The 16,512-nt window shown below is 42.9% G+C and overlaps 1 protein-coding gene across 2 annotated transcripts in view; it reads left to right on the top strand.

The window, feature by feature from the left end:
- The first annotated feature begins 15,876 nt into the window (after nt 1-15,876).
- Nucleotides 15,877-16,512, top strand: part of SUMF1 (sulfatase modifying factor 1) — a 103,686-nt gene continuing 103,050 nt past the window's right edge. For both annotated transcript variants that reach the window (XM_058726161.1, XM_058726162.1), the window contains exon 1: nt 15,877-16,173. In XM_058726161.1, coding sequence (XP_058582144.1) covers nt 15,898-16,173 — 276 coding nt within the window. In that variant the 5' untranslated portion in view covers nt 15,877-15,897. The remainder of the gene's footprint in view (nt 16,174-16,512) is intronic.

A 16,512-nucleotide genomic window follows, 5' to 3' on the forward strand; every position in this document is an offset into this window, starting at 1 on the left:
TAATGAAAATTTATTATCCTATAGTTCTGTGGGTCAGAAGTCCAACATGGGTCTCCCTGTGCTAAATCAAGGTGCTATCAAGCCCTTTGGGGGTGGGGGGGATCAAGAGGGAGAATCCATATCCTTGCCTCTTCCATCTTCCAGAGGCAACTCACATTCTTTGGCTTGTGGCCAAGGAATACATTATTTGTCAATTAGAGGAACATGTATAATTCTATTTCCTTGATTCCAAGATCACTTACTGGATATATATCCCTGCTTCAAAAATGTTTTTTTTGAGGTGAAAGGAAGCATAACCCCATTATAGGTGTCTATAGCTCATATCCATAGCTTCTATTATGTTAGGTAAGTTTTCCTGGAAAGAAGTTACTTCTTAATGATAGCCAAGCTTTAGGTCAAAGACCCTGGGAAACAGTAATTACAAGGATTGGAAGTTCATTCACATGCTAAGCATTAGCTGAAGCTTGAAAGAGTAATGTACATTTGTACCTTTCTAATATACACAGGAGCTAAAACACACACACACACACACACACACACACACACACCGCCAAAAAAAGAAAAAAACCTTACAAATATATACAGACGCTGGTGTGATTTAATATGCAGTTTCCTTTGCTAATGTTCCTGCCTTCACAGTGGCATCTTGGCATTTCATTTTCTAAATAAATGGACATGAAAAGTAAAACGCTATTTGATGAGCTTCTGAAATAAATATGTATATATTTATTATATATGTATTTATATATTTCCTCCTTATTCTTGACAAAGGAGGGGATCGTTCTTCTCCCTCATTTTATTTGATTTCAAACATTGAGAAAGATAGGATCTACAAGAGAACCAGGACTGTGATTTCTTATTCCTTCCTTTTCCTTTCCAAAGGCACAGAAAACATCTTTTATGCTTTAAACTTGTTTTGGTGTCATTCTGTCTTTCTCTTCCCATCTTTCTCTTCAACCACCACTGTTCAGGAACATCAGGAAGATTAAATGGATGGTAAGTTTGGAGAAGGAATATTATAGGCCATATGGAGCTGTCAGTCACAGTGCTTACTGTGGCCCCAGTGTCGCTAAGAGAAAAACATCCCACCCAGCAGAGGTACTAAAGGGGTAGCACTATTGGTTTACAGGCAGACCATGCAGGTTTGGGTCTAGAACATGCAAATAATGCAAATATCACAATAAAGCAAGTCAAACGAAGTTTTTTGGTTTTCCAGTGCATATAAAAGTAATGTGTATATTATACTGAAGCCTTTAGGTACACAATAGCATTTTGTCTTTAAAAATACAGACCTTAAGGGGCACCTGGGTGGCTCAGTCAGTTAAGTGTCCAACTTCAGCTCAGGTCACAATCCCATGGTTCACGGGTTTGAGCCCCACATCCAGCTTTGTGCCAACAGCTTGGAGCCTGGAGCCTGCTTCGGATTCTGTGTCTCCCTCTCTCTCTGTCCCTCCCCTAGTTGCACTCTGTCTCACTCAAAAATAAATATTTAATGAAAAAATTTTTAAATAAATAAACATACATACTTTAATTTAAAAATATTTTATTGCAAAAAAAATTGCTAACCCTTATGTGAGCTTTCAGTGAATTATAATCTTTTTTGCTGCTGCATGGTCTTGCCTCAATGTTGAAAGCGCTGATTGATCAGGGTGGTGGTTGACAGAGGTTGGGGAGGCTGCAGCAATTTCTTAAAATAAGACAACAGTGAAGTTTGACTCTTCCTTTCAGTAGCTTGTGATAGTGTTTGATAGCATTTTACCTACAGTAGAACTTCTTTCAAAATTAAGCTCAATCCTCTCAAATTCTGCCACTGCTTTATTAATAAGTTTTTTGTGATATTTGAAATCCTTTGTTTTCATTTCAACAAACTTCACAGCATCTTCACCAGGAGAAGATTCCATCTCAAGAAACTACTTTCTTTCCTCATCTGTAAGAAGCAATTTCTCATGAGTTCAGGTTTTATGAGACTCCAGCAATTCAGTCCCATTGTCAGCCTCCACTTCTGATTCTGGCTCTTTTGCTATTTCCACCACATCTGCAGTTACTTTCCGCACTGAAGTCTTGAACTCCCTTAAAGTCATCTATGAGGGCTGGGATCAGCTTCTTCCAAACTCTTATTCGTGTCAGTAATTTGATCTCTTCCCATGAATCATGAATGTTCTTAATGGCATCTAGAATGGTGACTCCTTTCCAGGTTTTCAACTGATGTTACCTAGATCTTCTAGAGGAATCACCATCTATGATAGCTACAGCCTTATAAAATGTTGAAAGTCAAAAGGACCCCTTAATTCTTGGGGTGCAGAATGGATGTTGTGTTAGCAGGCATGAAAAGAGCTTTAATCCCATTGTATATCTCCATCAGAGCTCTTGGTTGACCAGGCGCATTGCCAATGAATGGTAACATTTTGTGAGGATTTTTTTTTTTTCTGAGCAGTAGGTCTCAACAGTGGGCTTAAAATATTCAGTAAAGCACGTTATAAATGGATATACTGTCATCCAGGCTTTGTTGTTCCACATATAGAGCACAGGCAGAGAAGATTTAGCATAATTCTTAAGGGCCTTAGGTTATTTGGAATGCCAAATGGCATTGGCTTCAACTTGAAGTCATCAGCATTATCCACTAACAAGAGAGTCAGCCCATCCTTTGAAGCTTTGAAGCCAGGCATGGACTTCTCTCCAGCTATGAAAAAGTCCTAGATGGCATCTTTTTCCAATAGAAGTCTATTTTGCCTGAATTGAAAATCTGCTGTTTAGAGTAGCCAGCTTCATTAAATATCATTCATTAATGAACCAGATCTTTTGGATAACTTGCTGCAGCTTCTACATCAGCACTTGCTGCTTCATTTTACACTTTTATGTTATGGATGACATAACCAACCTCTGCTGGCTTCAAAGTTTCCTTCTGAAACTTCCTCACCTCTCTCAGCCTTCATAGAATTGGAGAGATAGGGCCTTGCTCTGGATTAGGCTCTGACTTAAGGGGATGTTGTGGTTGGTTTGATCTTCTATCCAGACTACTAAAGTTGATATCAGCAATAAGATTTTCTTATCGTTTGTGTGTTAAACTGGAGTAGCACTTTTAATGTCCTTCAAGAACTTTTTCTTTGCATTCACAATTTGGCTAACTGTTGGCACAAGAGACCTAGTGTTTGGCCTATTGACTTTCAACAGGCCTTCCTCACTAAACTGAATCGTTTTTAGCCTTTGATTTAAAGTGACATATATACAATTAATCCTTTTACTTGAACACTTAGAAGCCATTGCAGGGTTATTAATTGGCCTAATTTCGATATTTTTGTGTCCCAGGGAATAGGGAGATGAGATGAAGAGGAGAGAGAGGGGAGGGACTGGTAGAACAATTATACATATTTATTGATGAAATTCACCATCATATGGGCACGGCTCGTGGCACTCCAAAACAACATCAAAGATAGTGACCACCGATCATCATAAGAAGTACAATAATAATGAAAAAATGGAAATATCATGAGAATTACCAAAATGGACATGGAGACATGAACTGAGCAAATGCTGTTGAAAAATGGCACTGAAAGACTTGTTCCATGTAGAGCTGTCGCTCAGTCGGTTAAGCATCTGACTCCTGGTTTCCACTCACGTCATGATCTTGGGGTTCATGGGTTCGAGCCCCACATTGGGCTCTGCATTGACAGTGTGAAGCCTGCTTTGGATTCCCTCTCTCTCTCTCCCCAACATAAATAAATAAAACTTAAAAATATTTTTTAATAATAATTAAAATAAGAAAATAGTAGTTTACAAACTGTCCAGATCAGCAACATCGGCAGCATTGGGAACTCATTAGAAATATAAATTCTCCATCCCCACCCCAAGACTTACTGAATCTGGGGATAGGCCACCCAATTGTTATTTTAAGTAATTCTGATGCACACTATAGTTTTGCCTGAACTTCTAATGGTAGCTGATTGGACCAAGGGTGACTACCTGACTCAAGTACAGCTAAGCCATAGGCTCCTGTAGCCTGTGGTAGGCTGTGGTGTGAGACAGAGGAACTGGACAAGCCAGTCCTCCCCTTCTTGACAGCTGAGTGGGGAAACAGTGATCCCTGAGTGTTAGCAACACAGGCAATACTGAGTGAGGCTGTGCTGTGGTGTTGAGGCCATGAAGGGTCCTGGGTACTGGAAATAGGAACTGTACTGTGATTAAACAGAAGCTGTGGGGAAAAAAAGATAAGAAGATACACTCTCAAGGTAAGGCAATTGCAGAAGAAATAAATGTGCAGGGAATAACAGACCTCTTGGGGAAGTGGGCAGTGAACCAGGGTAGCACCCAAGTGAAAATCAAGAACACCTGCTACAGAATCTTCAGGTTCTGGTTCCATTCTCAACGGTGTTACAGTCCCTTCTGAAGTGGAATAGTTAACTTTTCTGCTGCTCCTGTTCTGTTTGTGAATCCTTAAAATGTATCTCTGCTTTGCATTTTCTTTAAGGAAGCTGTGTGTGTGTGTGTGCGTGTGTGTGTGTGTGTGTGTGTGTGTGTGTGTGTGTGTGTGCTTTCAAGGAGGGAGAGAAGTAAGACCAACCTATTATAGGAAAAGAAGAAAACCAACAAACAAAAAATGAAAAATTTTCTGTCTGTAAGTTTTCCTCATTGACTGCAGCACAATTTAGCAAATTTAAAAAGCCTAAGTTAATAGGCTTTCCAGTCAGGTGATTTCACCACACAATGGCTCTGAAGAATGCCTAATGAAGAACTGCCTGGCAACATTTTCCTGCCTGTAATTATTTGCACTTCTCATTTTTACTCTCTAAACATATAGAGGATAGTGTCGTATTAAAAATGAAAACCTGGGGTGCCTGACTGGCTCAGTCGGTTAAGCGTCCAAATTCACCTCAGGTCACAGTCTCATAGTTCGTGGGTTCAAGCCCCGCATCACACTCTGTGATGACAGCTCAGAGCCTGGAGCCTGCATCACATTCTGTGTCTCCCTCTCTCTCTGCTCCTCCCCCACTCACGCTCTGTCTCTGTCTCTGTCTCTCTCAAAAATAAATAACCATTAAAAAAAATGAAAACCTTTGGGGCACCTGGGTGGCTCAGTTGGTTAAGTGTCTGACTTCAGCTCAGGTCATGATCTCACAGTCAGTAAGTTCAGGCCCCACATTGGGGCCTGCTTCGGATTCTGTATCTCCCTCTCTCTCTTCCCCTCCTCTCCTCAGGCTCTGTTTCTCTCTGTCTCTGAAAAATAAATAAACCTAAAAAACAATAAATAAAAATAAAGAAGTTTGGAATGCTCATTTGAGATATTAGATAGTTTAATAATTATAATAATCATAACTAATAAATTTTTAGCTATTACTGTAAACCAAGAAATGTTCTAAATATCTCACATATTTTGAATTATTTAATGCCAGTTCCACAAGGGAAAGAGTTTTTATCTGTTTTGTTCTCAAACCTGGAATCATGCTGGATAGCTGGATAGTCAATATGCAATAAATACTTATTGAATGAATTACAATGGGGCATCACAAAATCCTGGATGGAGGTGCTATCCATTCATCTCACAGACACTCCTGGCTGTCAGTATGGAAAGTCACATCCTGAATGTCTATGTGAGCATAACAATGTCAGGCAGCAAGCTTCTGAGACAAAGAACCTGATCTTTAGGGTCCATCTTACAAATGTTTTGAAGCATTGTTATTTAAGGAATTTTGATGTTCCACAAAAAAACCTTTCAGAGTCTCAAGGTTTTTATTCCTTTAATGATTCATTCATTTATTCGACAAATATTTACTTAGCACTTATACATATCATGTGTTGTTAGAGTGATGGAGGATATAGCATTGAACACTAAAGATGCTATACTTGCCCTGATGGGGAGACAGGTTACAAAAAATAATTTCAGGGAGTGACAAGTACATGGAGACAATAAAAGAGGTGATGTGATATGACGTAATAGAAAAGGGCTGCTTTATATTTGGAGATCAGGAAAGGCTTCACTGAAGAGATAATACTTGTGTTGAGACCTGAATGACAAGAAAGAGCCAGCCATGAAAAGGTAGGGTATCGCAGGTGGAGGGAACAACAAACGCAAAGACCTGCAGGTGGATTGTGCTTGCTGGGTTTTCAGAAGCAGTAAGAAGGATACCATGGCTGGAACGTGGTGAGCAAAGGTCACATGATTGAAGATGAAATGAGAGGGGGAGACAGATCAAAGAGGGTCCTATGAGTCATGGTGGCAGCCAGGAGGTGTGTGTTCTGAACTCTCTTCAAGAACGGACCTGCCACAAGGAGTACAGTCAACTGACAGTTTCCAGCAGCAGCCCCTGTGGGATCAGCCAGTATTTAAACTGAGGACACACTTGTCCTGGGCATCTCCAGCCAATGACTGAACACAGTGGGAAGATGAGGGGCTGCCCATTTTGGCTCCATGCAAGACTCCTCTAATGAGCAATCTTTGCTCTAGAATTTCCCTTTGTGCTTGCTTAGACCTTCTCAGTGCAGCACTGTATCGGTTCTCCAGAGAAACAGGACCAACAGAAGGTAGATCTAAACATAGACATAGAAGAGATGCAGACATAGATAATGAGATTTATTATAAGGAATGGGATTATGTGATTACGGAGGCTGAAAAGTCCTATATCTACCACCTGCAAGCTGGAGACCCAGGAAAGCTGGTGATGTCATTCCAAAGCCTGAGAATCAGGGAGCTGATGGTGCAGGTTCGAGTCTAGGTCTGAAAGTTTGAGAACCATCGAGTCCCAAAAACAGAAGATCAGTGTTCCCACTCAAGTAGTCAAAAAGCTAATTCAACCTTCCTCCACTTTTTTTGTTCCACCCAGGTGCTCAATGGATTGGACGATGCCCTCCCACATTGGAGGAGAAGGCCATATGCTTTAATAAATCCGCTGATTCAAATCCTAATCTGTTCTGAAACACCCTCATAGACACACCCAGAAATAATGTTGACCCCATGGCCAGTCAGGTTAACACATGAAGTTAACCATCACAAACACCAGACCCAGAGGCTTTTCCTGCCCAGTGTTTCCTCCTGGTTCCTTCCTTTTATTGGTGTAGTGCCTGTATTGGAGCCTGGAGGCTTTTATGCCAACCCCTCCTCATTCTCTCTCCCATTTATAATTTTCACAGGTGTTAACACCAAAGAACTCTCTTGCACTTCTAATGGAATCCTGGCACCTGTTTTTTTAGAGAAACCACAATAATACAGTTGATACTAAAAATGGTCCAAGAACTCAGGTGACAAGATGAGTTTTTGGACGGGATCAGTCACTGCCTAAGTGGCAGTGAGGACTCCCATTTTTAGTGGTGTGTGGGACACATATAATTCCTGGCACAAGGTAGCAGCAGCCCATCTGCTAAAAATTTTACTGGTTGTGACCTGGGAACATGTCCATGTGGAAAGGAATGTCTGTGATGGTGTGCGGACTCAAATTTGAAAGGTCAATAGGTACAATAAATCCACGGATAATGGGATTGTCTGGTTATTACCAAGTTGCATTGATCCCCTACAAAGCATAATGAAAAACTGAAGGCAGTTAATAGTCAAAAACTGAGTGAGAGAGCCAGAGGGCCTCTTTGGTAACTTGCAAAGAGGCCCTTATCCATTACTGTGCAAGACCAGACTCAGTTGAGTGGTAGGCTGATGGGTTAATTGTTAGAACCCAGAAATCCAGAGATGTTTGGACATTCAGCTAACGCAAGTCTCCTATGCTAAAGTTAGGGATCAGGTTGGAAAAACCTGGGGCCTGAAACATGGGACAGGGACATTTAGGTGGATGCGCTTGGGAAATGTAGCTGTATAGACTTTGAACCCCCATAGCCTGTAGAGGTGGCTTATCCCTCCCTATAGAGAAGTAACAGCTCCCCCATGGGGGAAGACACTGTAGAACCCCCTCCCTTACAAGGTAACAGGTCCCCCTGACACAAGTAGCTGCGATGTGGTGTCTAATGGGGTGTCTCTTGATTGCACGAGGGCCCCCAAATGTAGGGCAACGATTAGGTGGACGCCAACAGTGCAGGAGGTGAAAGAATTCACCAGAGGCAGAATAAAGGCAATAGAAGTTCATTGAATACACTGCAAGGGAGCATGGGCGGGACAGCCAAGGAGAGGCTATATGCTATGAGGCAGTGAGTGGGGGCTATTTTTAAAAAGGGAAAGTGAGGAGGTAGGCTATGTATGGAATTCTTCCTTTTTTGGTAACTGTGCCTGGTTGTAAGTAGCCCATTGGTCATTCAGGGCCTATGGATATTTTGGGGTGGGTCTCCCAATGGGCCTGTTTGTATTCAGCCAGGTGATTGCTGAGGGCCCTTTCTACATTCCATCACCCAAACCTGTTTGTCTAAAAGTGTCTCTTCATGCTCTACCTCCTCTGTGGCTGCCAGGCTATAAACAGGGTTAAATCCCAGTATAGCCAAACATAAGGAATGCTGGGCCTGATAAAAGGAGAAAAAAGATTTTATGTTAAAGGAGATGCAAGAATAATTATCATGGTGGAGACATTGGAATGTCTTATGCATTATTGATGGAATGTAAAATGGCACAACCATTTCGATTTTAGCCATTCTGACAGGTGTGAGGTGATATCTCATTGTGGTTTCGATTTGCATTTCCTTGATGTTAAGTAATGTTGAACATCTTTTCTTGTGCCTGCTGGCCATCTGTGAGTCTTTGGAGAAATGTCTGTTCATGTCTTCCGCCCATTTTGATTAGATTATTTGTATTTTTGGTGTTGAGTTGTGTAAATTCTTTATATATTTTGGATACTGACCATTTGGATATGTCATTTGCAAATATCCTCTCCCATTCAGTAGGTTGTCTTTTAGCTTTGTTGATTGTTTCCTTCACTGTGCAGAAGTGTTTTATTTTGATGTACTCCTGATAGTTTACTTTTGGTTTTGTTTCCCTTGCCTTGGGAGACATATGTAGAAAAACGTTGTTATAGCTGATGTAGAGAAATTACTGCCTGTGCTCTCTTCTAGGGTTTTTATGGTTTCAGGACTCACGTTTCGGTCCTTAACCCATTTTGAGTTTATTTTGTATATGATGTAAGAGAGTGATCCAGGTTTATTCTTTTGCATGTAGATCCAGCCACTTTGGAAACAGTTTGGCAGATCCCTCGAAAGGTTAAAACGGAATTACAATATGACCAAACAGTCCCACTCCTAGTTTATTCCCAACAGAAATGAAAACATCACTCATAATGGCTAAAACTCAACAGTTCAGGCAAGAAGGAATGATGTTTGCATTTGTTCCAAGAGGCCAGAAGACCCACCAAGGACTATAACCCCTTGGAGGGCTCAGAGGACACACATTCCCCAAGGCCATCAGACATGCACCGGGCAGAGGGGCACCAGCATCAGTCAGCAGTTCAGTGGAGGCTTGCCTCTGCAGGCCAGGGCTGACTGGGAAGGGCAGCCACAAAGCTGGAGCTTGCAAATAGCAACGGAGATGACAGGGTCCTGGGGTAATACAAGCTAGCTGGTGGCATTTATCATTAGCCTCCAGGGGGATAGCATTAGTGCAACAGCAGACAAGTAGGAGGGGGAGCCAAGGAGACTTGCCCCACAGGGTGTGTGTGGATGGTAAAATAGGTGAGTAACCAACAGAGCGTTGCTACAGTTAGAAGGAGGCTAAGGGTGGTCGGCCCACTAAAAAGAGTGCAGACATCAGCAAGCTCAACCAATACTGGCCTCAATCTCAGCTGCTGTGCTTCATGTGGCATTGTTGCCAGAACAGACTTGAATTAAGAATGGTTTTTATGTTTTTTAAGGTTTGTAAAATAACAACAGCAATGAAATCGAAGAATATGCAACAGAGAAACTATGCAGCCCATAAAGCCTAAAATATTTGTCATCTGGCCCTTTATAGAAAAATTTTGCCCACCCCTGCTTTACAGTTTTACTCTCCATCTGTGTTAATGTTCTTGCCCTGTGTCATAGTACAGTTTGAAGAGAGCTGGACTAAGTTATCTGGACATCCTCAGAATATTATGAAGCTATATCACACAGATGATATTATGTTAATCAGCCAGGATGAGCAAGAGGGGGTTAGCACTGGAGGCCTTTGTATAAAACATAACACTCCAGAGAAGGGAGATAAGCCCGGGAATATTCAAGAATTGCCCATCTCCGTAAAGGTGGGTTCACTGGTCAGGCCTGTGCCAGGACAGCTTCTCCAAAGAGAAAGACAGATTGCTGCCTTAGGCATCCTATGAAAAAGGAAGCACAAGGGCTAGTCTGGTTCTAGAGACAACATATTCCACAGCTAGGACTGTTGAGATAGCCCATACACCAGGCAACATGGAAGGGCAGGTTTAAGTGGGGCTAGGAGAAAGAAAGAGCTCAGCAGCAGGAAAGAGGCCATATGGAGAGAATGGCAAGCTCAAGTGAAAGAATCACTACACTAGGCCTCAGGGATTCATTAGAAGCAAAGTTGTGCCATCCACAGCAGAGAATGACTGTGATGATTAATTTTGTGTCACCTTCACTGGACCATGAGGCACCCAGATACTTGGTCAAACATTATTCCAGTTGTTTCTGTAAGGGTGTCTTTGGATTAGGTTAACATTTAAGTTGGTAGACTGACAAAAGCAAATTGTTCTCCTTCATGTTGGTGGGCCCCATATAATCAGTTGATGGCCAGACTAGCATGAAAAGGCTGATCCTCCCCTGAGTAAGAGAGAGTTCTTCCTCTCCAAATGCCTTTGAACTGGCACATCACCTTCTCTCCTGCCTTCAGGCTTGAACTGAAACATTTGCTCTTCCTGGGTCTTGAGCCTGCCAGCCTTTGGACTAAAACTACACCATTATCTCTCCTGGTTCTCAGACTTAGACTTGGACTTATACTATCAGTTCTTTTGGATCTCCAGCTTTCCCATTCACCCTGCAGATCTGGGGACTTGCCTGCCTCCGTAGTCATGTAATTCAATTCCTCATAATAAATCTCTTTATTATTAATTGATTAATTTATTTTTAATTTTTTTTAATGTTTATTTATTTTTGACAGAGAAAGAGAGAGACAGAGCATGAGTGGGGGAGGGGCAGAGAGGGAGACACAGAATCCGAATCAGGCTCCAGGCTCTGAGCTGTCAGCACAGAGCCTAACACGGGGCTAGAACTCATGGAACTGTGAGATCATGACCTGAGCCAAAGTTGGGTGCTCAACCGACTGAGCCACCTAGGCGTCTCTCTTTATTATTTATTCACACACACACATACACACACACACACACTCTCTCTCTCTCTCTCTCTCTCTCTCTCGGTTCTGTTTCTCTGGAGAACCCTGAGAAATGAAATTATGCATCTTTTATTTTATTTTTTTAAGTTTTATTAAGCAGGTAAGAGGGGCAGAGGGAGAGAGAGGAAGAATTCCAAAGGAGCATGGAGCCTGATGCAGGGCTCAATCCCATGACCTTGGGATCAAAACATCTGAAATCAAGAACTGGATGCTCAACCAAGTGGGCCACCCAGGAGCCCCAATTATGCATCTTTTAAAGGCAGTTCTTGACATGCTCCTAAGCACTGGTAGAGATAGAATCGTTGGTGACCAAGTAATCATGAATCTGGAACTGCATTATTAACTTGTTCTGTCAGACCCACTAAGTTCTTAAGTCAGGAAAGCTGAACAACAATCCATTATGAGATGGATATGGTACATCCAAGATCAAGTCCAAGCAAGACGTGATGACATGAGCAAGCTGCACATAACCACCATTGCACCAATGCCCCTTCCTCCACTCATATTTAGGGTCATGTAGGGGTCTCTTATGACTTACTGAAGTAGGAGAAAAAAAGCCCAAGCTGGGTTTTTGTATGGGCGGCCTCAGGTTGAGGATGCAACCTGAAAATGGATGGGAGCTAGTAGAATGTCTTATCCACAGGCATGTTTTCCCACCAACACAGCAATTGAGCAGGGGACCCATTTCATAAGGAAGGAGATGCAGGGGTGGACCCATCCAATGGTTTTATCTCATACCACATCAACCAGAAACAAGCTGTCCTTGTGGAAACTGGGAGTGAGCTACTGAGGGTACAGTTGAAATGCCAGCTTGGAGGCCATCCTCTTCGGGATGGGGTCATTGTGCCCCAAGTAGTAGGAGTACATGGTTCAGGAATCAAGGGGGTGGTAGTAGAAGTGGCCCCACTTATTATCATTTGTAATAACCCACTGGGGACTTTGTTCCTCCCATCTCTGGAACTCTAAGCCCTGCAGAGTTGAAGGTCCTGGTCCATTAGATACAGGAAGGGTCCCACTGAACTGTAAGTCATGGCTGCCATCAGGGCACTTTGGATTCCTTGTGTTCAGAGACCAGCAGGCAATATAAGGAATCTCTAATTTGGCAGGGAAATTGACCTGATTGTCAGGAAAAAATGTGAGGTGTCTTCTTAAAACTGCACAATGGCACTGCTTTTCACTTACAGTAAAAGTTTACCATGTCGTACATCATCTAGCCCTCTGCTACCTTTCTGATCTCCCTTTCTTTTTATCTTCCTTTTGCTCACTCTATTGTAGCCAAACTCATCTCCTTGCTGCTTAGAAAACATGCATACTTTCAGGGCTAGGGTTCTTTCATCCAGCTTCATTAGTAGAAGGAGCAAGAAGACCAGCACGAGTACCTCAAAAGGGAGGTGGAGAGTGGGAGAGACACTGAATAAAATGACCTTATTTGTACAGAGTTGGTTGGTGAATTGCATGTTTACCTCTACTGTCTAGTGTAAGCCTCTTCATGTAGGGATTTCTTACCAATATCTTCCACTCACTCTTTGATTGGTGACCAGTAAGAAATTATCCAGTGGCTTGAGACAGGAGGTTGACACTTCCTGGATAATCTACAAAGTATCCATTTTGGATAATGATTGCTAAAAATAGCAAAATATTTTTTCAGGTACTATGAAATTCCAAGCACTGGGCTAAGCCTTTACATACTTTAACTTAATCTTTTTTTTTTTTTTTTTCACATTTTAACGTTTATTCATTTTTGAGAGACAGAGAGATACAGCATGAATGGGGAGGGGCGGGAGATAGGGAGACACAGAATCCGAAGCAGGCTCCAGGCTCTGTGCTAACAGCACAGAGCCCGACACGGGGCTCAAACTTACAACTGCGAGATTGTGACCTAGGCCTAAGTCAGACGCTTAACAGACTGAGCCAGGCAGGCGCCTCAACTCACTTAATCTTTATAAAACCTCTAAGAAGAAGATATTGTTATCCCTATTTCACATATAAAGAAATAGAGGCTCAGAAAGGTGAATTGGCCTATGTCCTACCTCTTGCAAGTGGATAGCTTTAAACTCAGCTCTTTCTAAGCCTAGATCTGTATTATTTTCTCAGCAATCTGCTTCCCTTTAAGAGAAAGAGGTCACATTCATTCATTTATCCATTAATTCAATAAATTCACTGAGTGCTTATCACATGCCAGGCTTTGGCCTAATTTTGCCGATAACAGGGGTGAAAATTGGCAGGCTTCTTGCCTTCATGGAGGTCATACCCTAATGGTATAGCAGGATCATGAATCTAAGGTGTTCAGTTTTCAGAAGGGCAGCTGACACAGCATGTGCAGAGACTGAACTTTTGCATACAGACTGATAACAATTATCTTTGACCTAGACTCTGGAATCTAAATTGTCCATAGTAAATTTATAACCATAGTTAAAACAATGAACTTTTAGCCTCACCAACTGTGAAATGGGTATAATCATAGTAGGCTCCTTGCCAAGTGGTTGTGATCTCAAATAATAAAGTGTGCCAAAGCTCTTGGAAAACTGTGAGATAGTCAACAAGGGGGAAAGGACTATCCTATATTCTTTTTTTAAAGTTTATTTATTTATTGGGGGGGGGGCAGAAAGTGAGAGGGAGAGAGAGAACCCCAAACAGGCTCCATGCTCAGCACTGAGCCCAAAGCAGGGCTCTATCTCACAACCATGAGATCATGACCGGAGCTGAAATCCAGAGTTGGTTGCCCAACTGACTGAGCCACCCAGAAGCCCCTATATTCTTTAATAAAAAACAAACAAACAAAATCCAAATGTAAACTAGATAGTGATATAACAAACACCTAGATACCCATAAACAAAAAGCTTCAACAAATATCAACTCAAGGCCAATTCTGTTTCAATTCTAGTCACCACCTTCCTCCCATCACCCATTTTTTGGGAAGCAAATCCTTGACAGCATATCTCCTTATCTATATATAGATTCCACCACATAAATTTCAAAGGAAGGGATTCTTTTAAAAAACATAACCACAAATACTATTCCCAATCTTAAAAATCTACAAGCAAAATTGATATTCCTTAATTTTATTGAATATGGTAGTTTGATTCAGGGTCATATTTCCCTGATTATCTCAAAAATGTTTAGATCTCAAAAGAATGTTTGAATCAATATTTAAATAAGATGCAGGGGCGCCTGGGTGGCTCAGTTGGTTGGGCGGCCAACTTCGGCTCAGATCATGCTCTCATGGTTCATGGGTTCGAGCCCCGTGTCAGGCTCTGTGCTGACAGCTTGGAGCCTGGAGCCTGCTTCAGAATCTGTGACTCCCCCCACCTCTCTGTCCCCTTCCCAGCTCATGCTCTGTCTCTGTCTCTCAAAAAATAAATAAACGTTAAAAAATTTTTTAAAAATAAGATGCATATATTACAGTTGGTTGAGGTATCATTTTATTCTTTCTACCTCTTTTTCTTTTGATTTTTTTTTCTTGAGGAAACTGGGTCCTGTAAAACAGTAGTTCTTGAACTTTAGTGTGTATTAGTGTGCATCAGTATGCATCAGAATCATCTAGAAAACATGTTAAAACACGGGTTGCTGGGGGGGCCTGGGTGGCTCATTCATTTAAGCATCTGACTCTCGATTTCACCTCGGGTCATGATCTCACAAGCCCCACATTGGGCTCTGTGCTGACAGTGAAGAGCCTGCTTGGGAGTCTCCTCCCCTCCCCCCAAATGCTTGCAGGCTCTCTCTCTCAAAAATAAATAAATATTAAAAACAACAACAAACCACAGGTTGCTGCATCCTGTCTCCACAGATTCTGACTGAATACTACATTTCTAACGTGTCCCCAGATGATGCTGACGCTGGCTGGTCTGAGACTCTTCAAGAGCCACTGTTGTACCTATCCCAGTGTACCTAGGATTTCTCTAATTATACCCTCAGTGAAGTGTTTCAATACGCTCATCTTCCCCTTATTTCATATTAAGGGAAGCTTCTTTAATTGCCTACAGTACAGCATAATGACTAAACTCAGGTTTTAAGTTAGATTGGGCTTAAAACTTGTTTTTTGACACTTAATTTGCTATGTGACCTTGGGCAAGTCATTTAATTGCTCTGTGAACCCAGTATTACAGGATCCTCGGGGCACCTGGGGCTCAGTTGGTTGAGCCTCTGACTTTGGCTCTGGTCATGAACTCACGGCTTGTGAGTTCGAGCCCTGCGTCGGGCTCTGTGCTGGCAGCTCAGAGCCTAGAACCTGCTTCAGATTCTGTCTCCCTCCCTCTCTCTCTCTCTGCCCCTCTCCCGCCTGTGGTCTCTCTCTCTCTTTCTCTCTCTCAAAAATAAACGTTAAAAAATTTAAAAAATATTACAGGGTCCCTGTGAGGTTTAATGAGATTTCAAAAAGTTAAGTACTTACTTAGCATACTGCCTGGCATTTAGCAAATGCTCAACAAATTTGATTATCATTTTTCAACCAAGAAATAATGATGAGGCTCAGAGTCGCTGTAAGGCCTTGAGTTTCGTAGGGTTTTGCGTTGCAGGGTCAGCGGAGCCTACCAGAGGCGCTCCATAGGAATGGTACCCAGAGAAAGTTGGAGAGAGAGCAAGGCTACCTCAAAAATCAACTCAGGGTTGGCTCCTTTAAGGAGGGCGCAGTCACGTGACCCACCTGGTCACATGGCTTGCGGGACAACATGGCTGCGCCCTCACTAGGGCTGGCTGGTGGATCCTGCGCCCGGCTCGGTCTCGTCCTCTTGCTGCCACTGTTCTTGCTGCCGGGCGAGGCGGCTGGGGGCGAAGAGGCCAGGACTGGCGCGGGCGCGGGCGCGGCTTCCCTAGCGGGCTCATGCGGCTGTGGCACTCCCCAGCGGCGCGGGGACCATGGCAGCTCGGCGGCCGCGCACCGATACTCGCGGGAAGCGAACGCCCCCGGGCAGGTCCCGGGAGAGCGGCCGCTCGCGCCCACCAAGGTGCTCTCTCGATTCCCTGAAGGCGGGTGGGGACCTCGGGGTTCTTGGACAGGGTCGGGATGAGCAAGGCAAGGGGTTTGCAGGAAGGCAGGTAAAGATTATAACCACACCCCAAGTCGCTCACGTGCTGATTCGATTCGATGAAAAGCACCTCCCCCCTTTTCCCCCTCAAGACGGTGGGATCTTGGGGCCCGGCTGAATCCTGCTTGTTAGGGAGTTTGGTTTGAGGACAGTTGACACTCCCCTTTCTCACTTCTTACTCATTTCCTCCTTACTCCACCCTATCTTCCTCTTGAGTTTCTCAGGCGTTTATGGGCGACAGGTTTTATTAACTGTGAA

The sequence above is a fragment of the Neofelis nebulosa genome, chromosome 4 (assembly GCF_028018385.1).
Source record: "Neofelis nebulosa isolate mNeoNeb1 chromosome 4, mNeoNeb1.pri, whole genome shotgun sequence".
Classification (NCBI taxonomy): domain Eukaryota; kingdom Metazoa; phylum Chordata; class Mammalia; order Carnivora; family Felidae; genus Neofelis; species Neofelis nebulosa.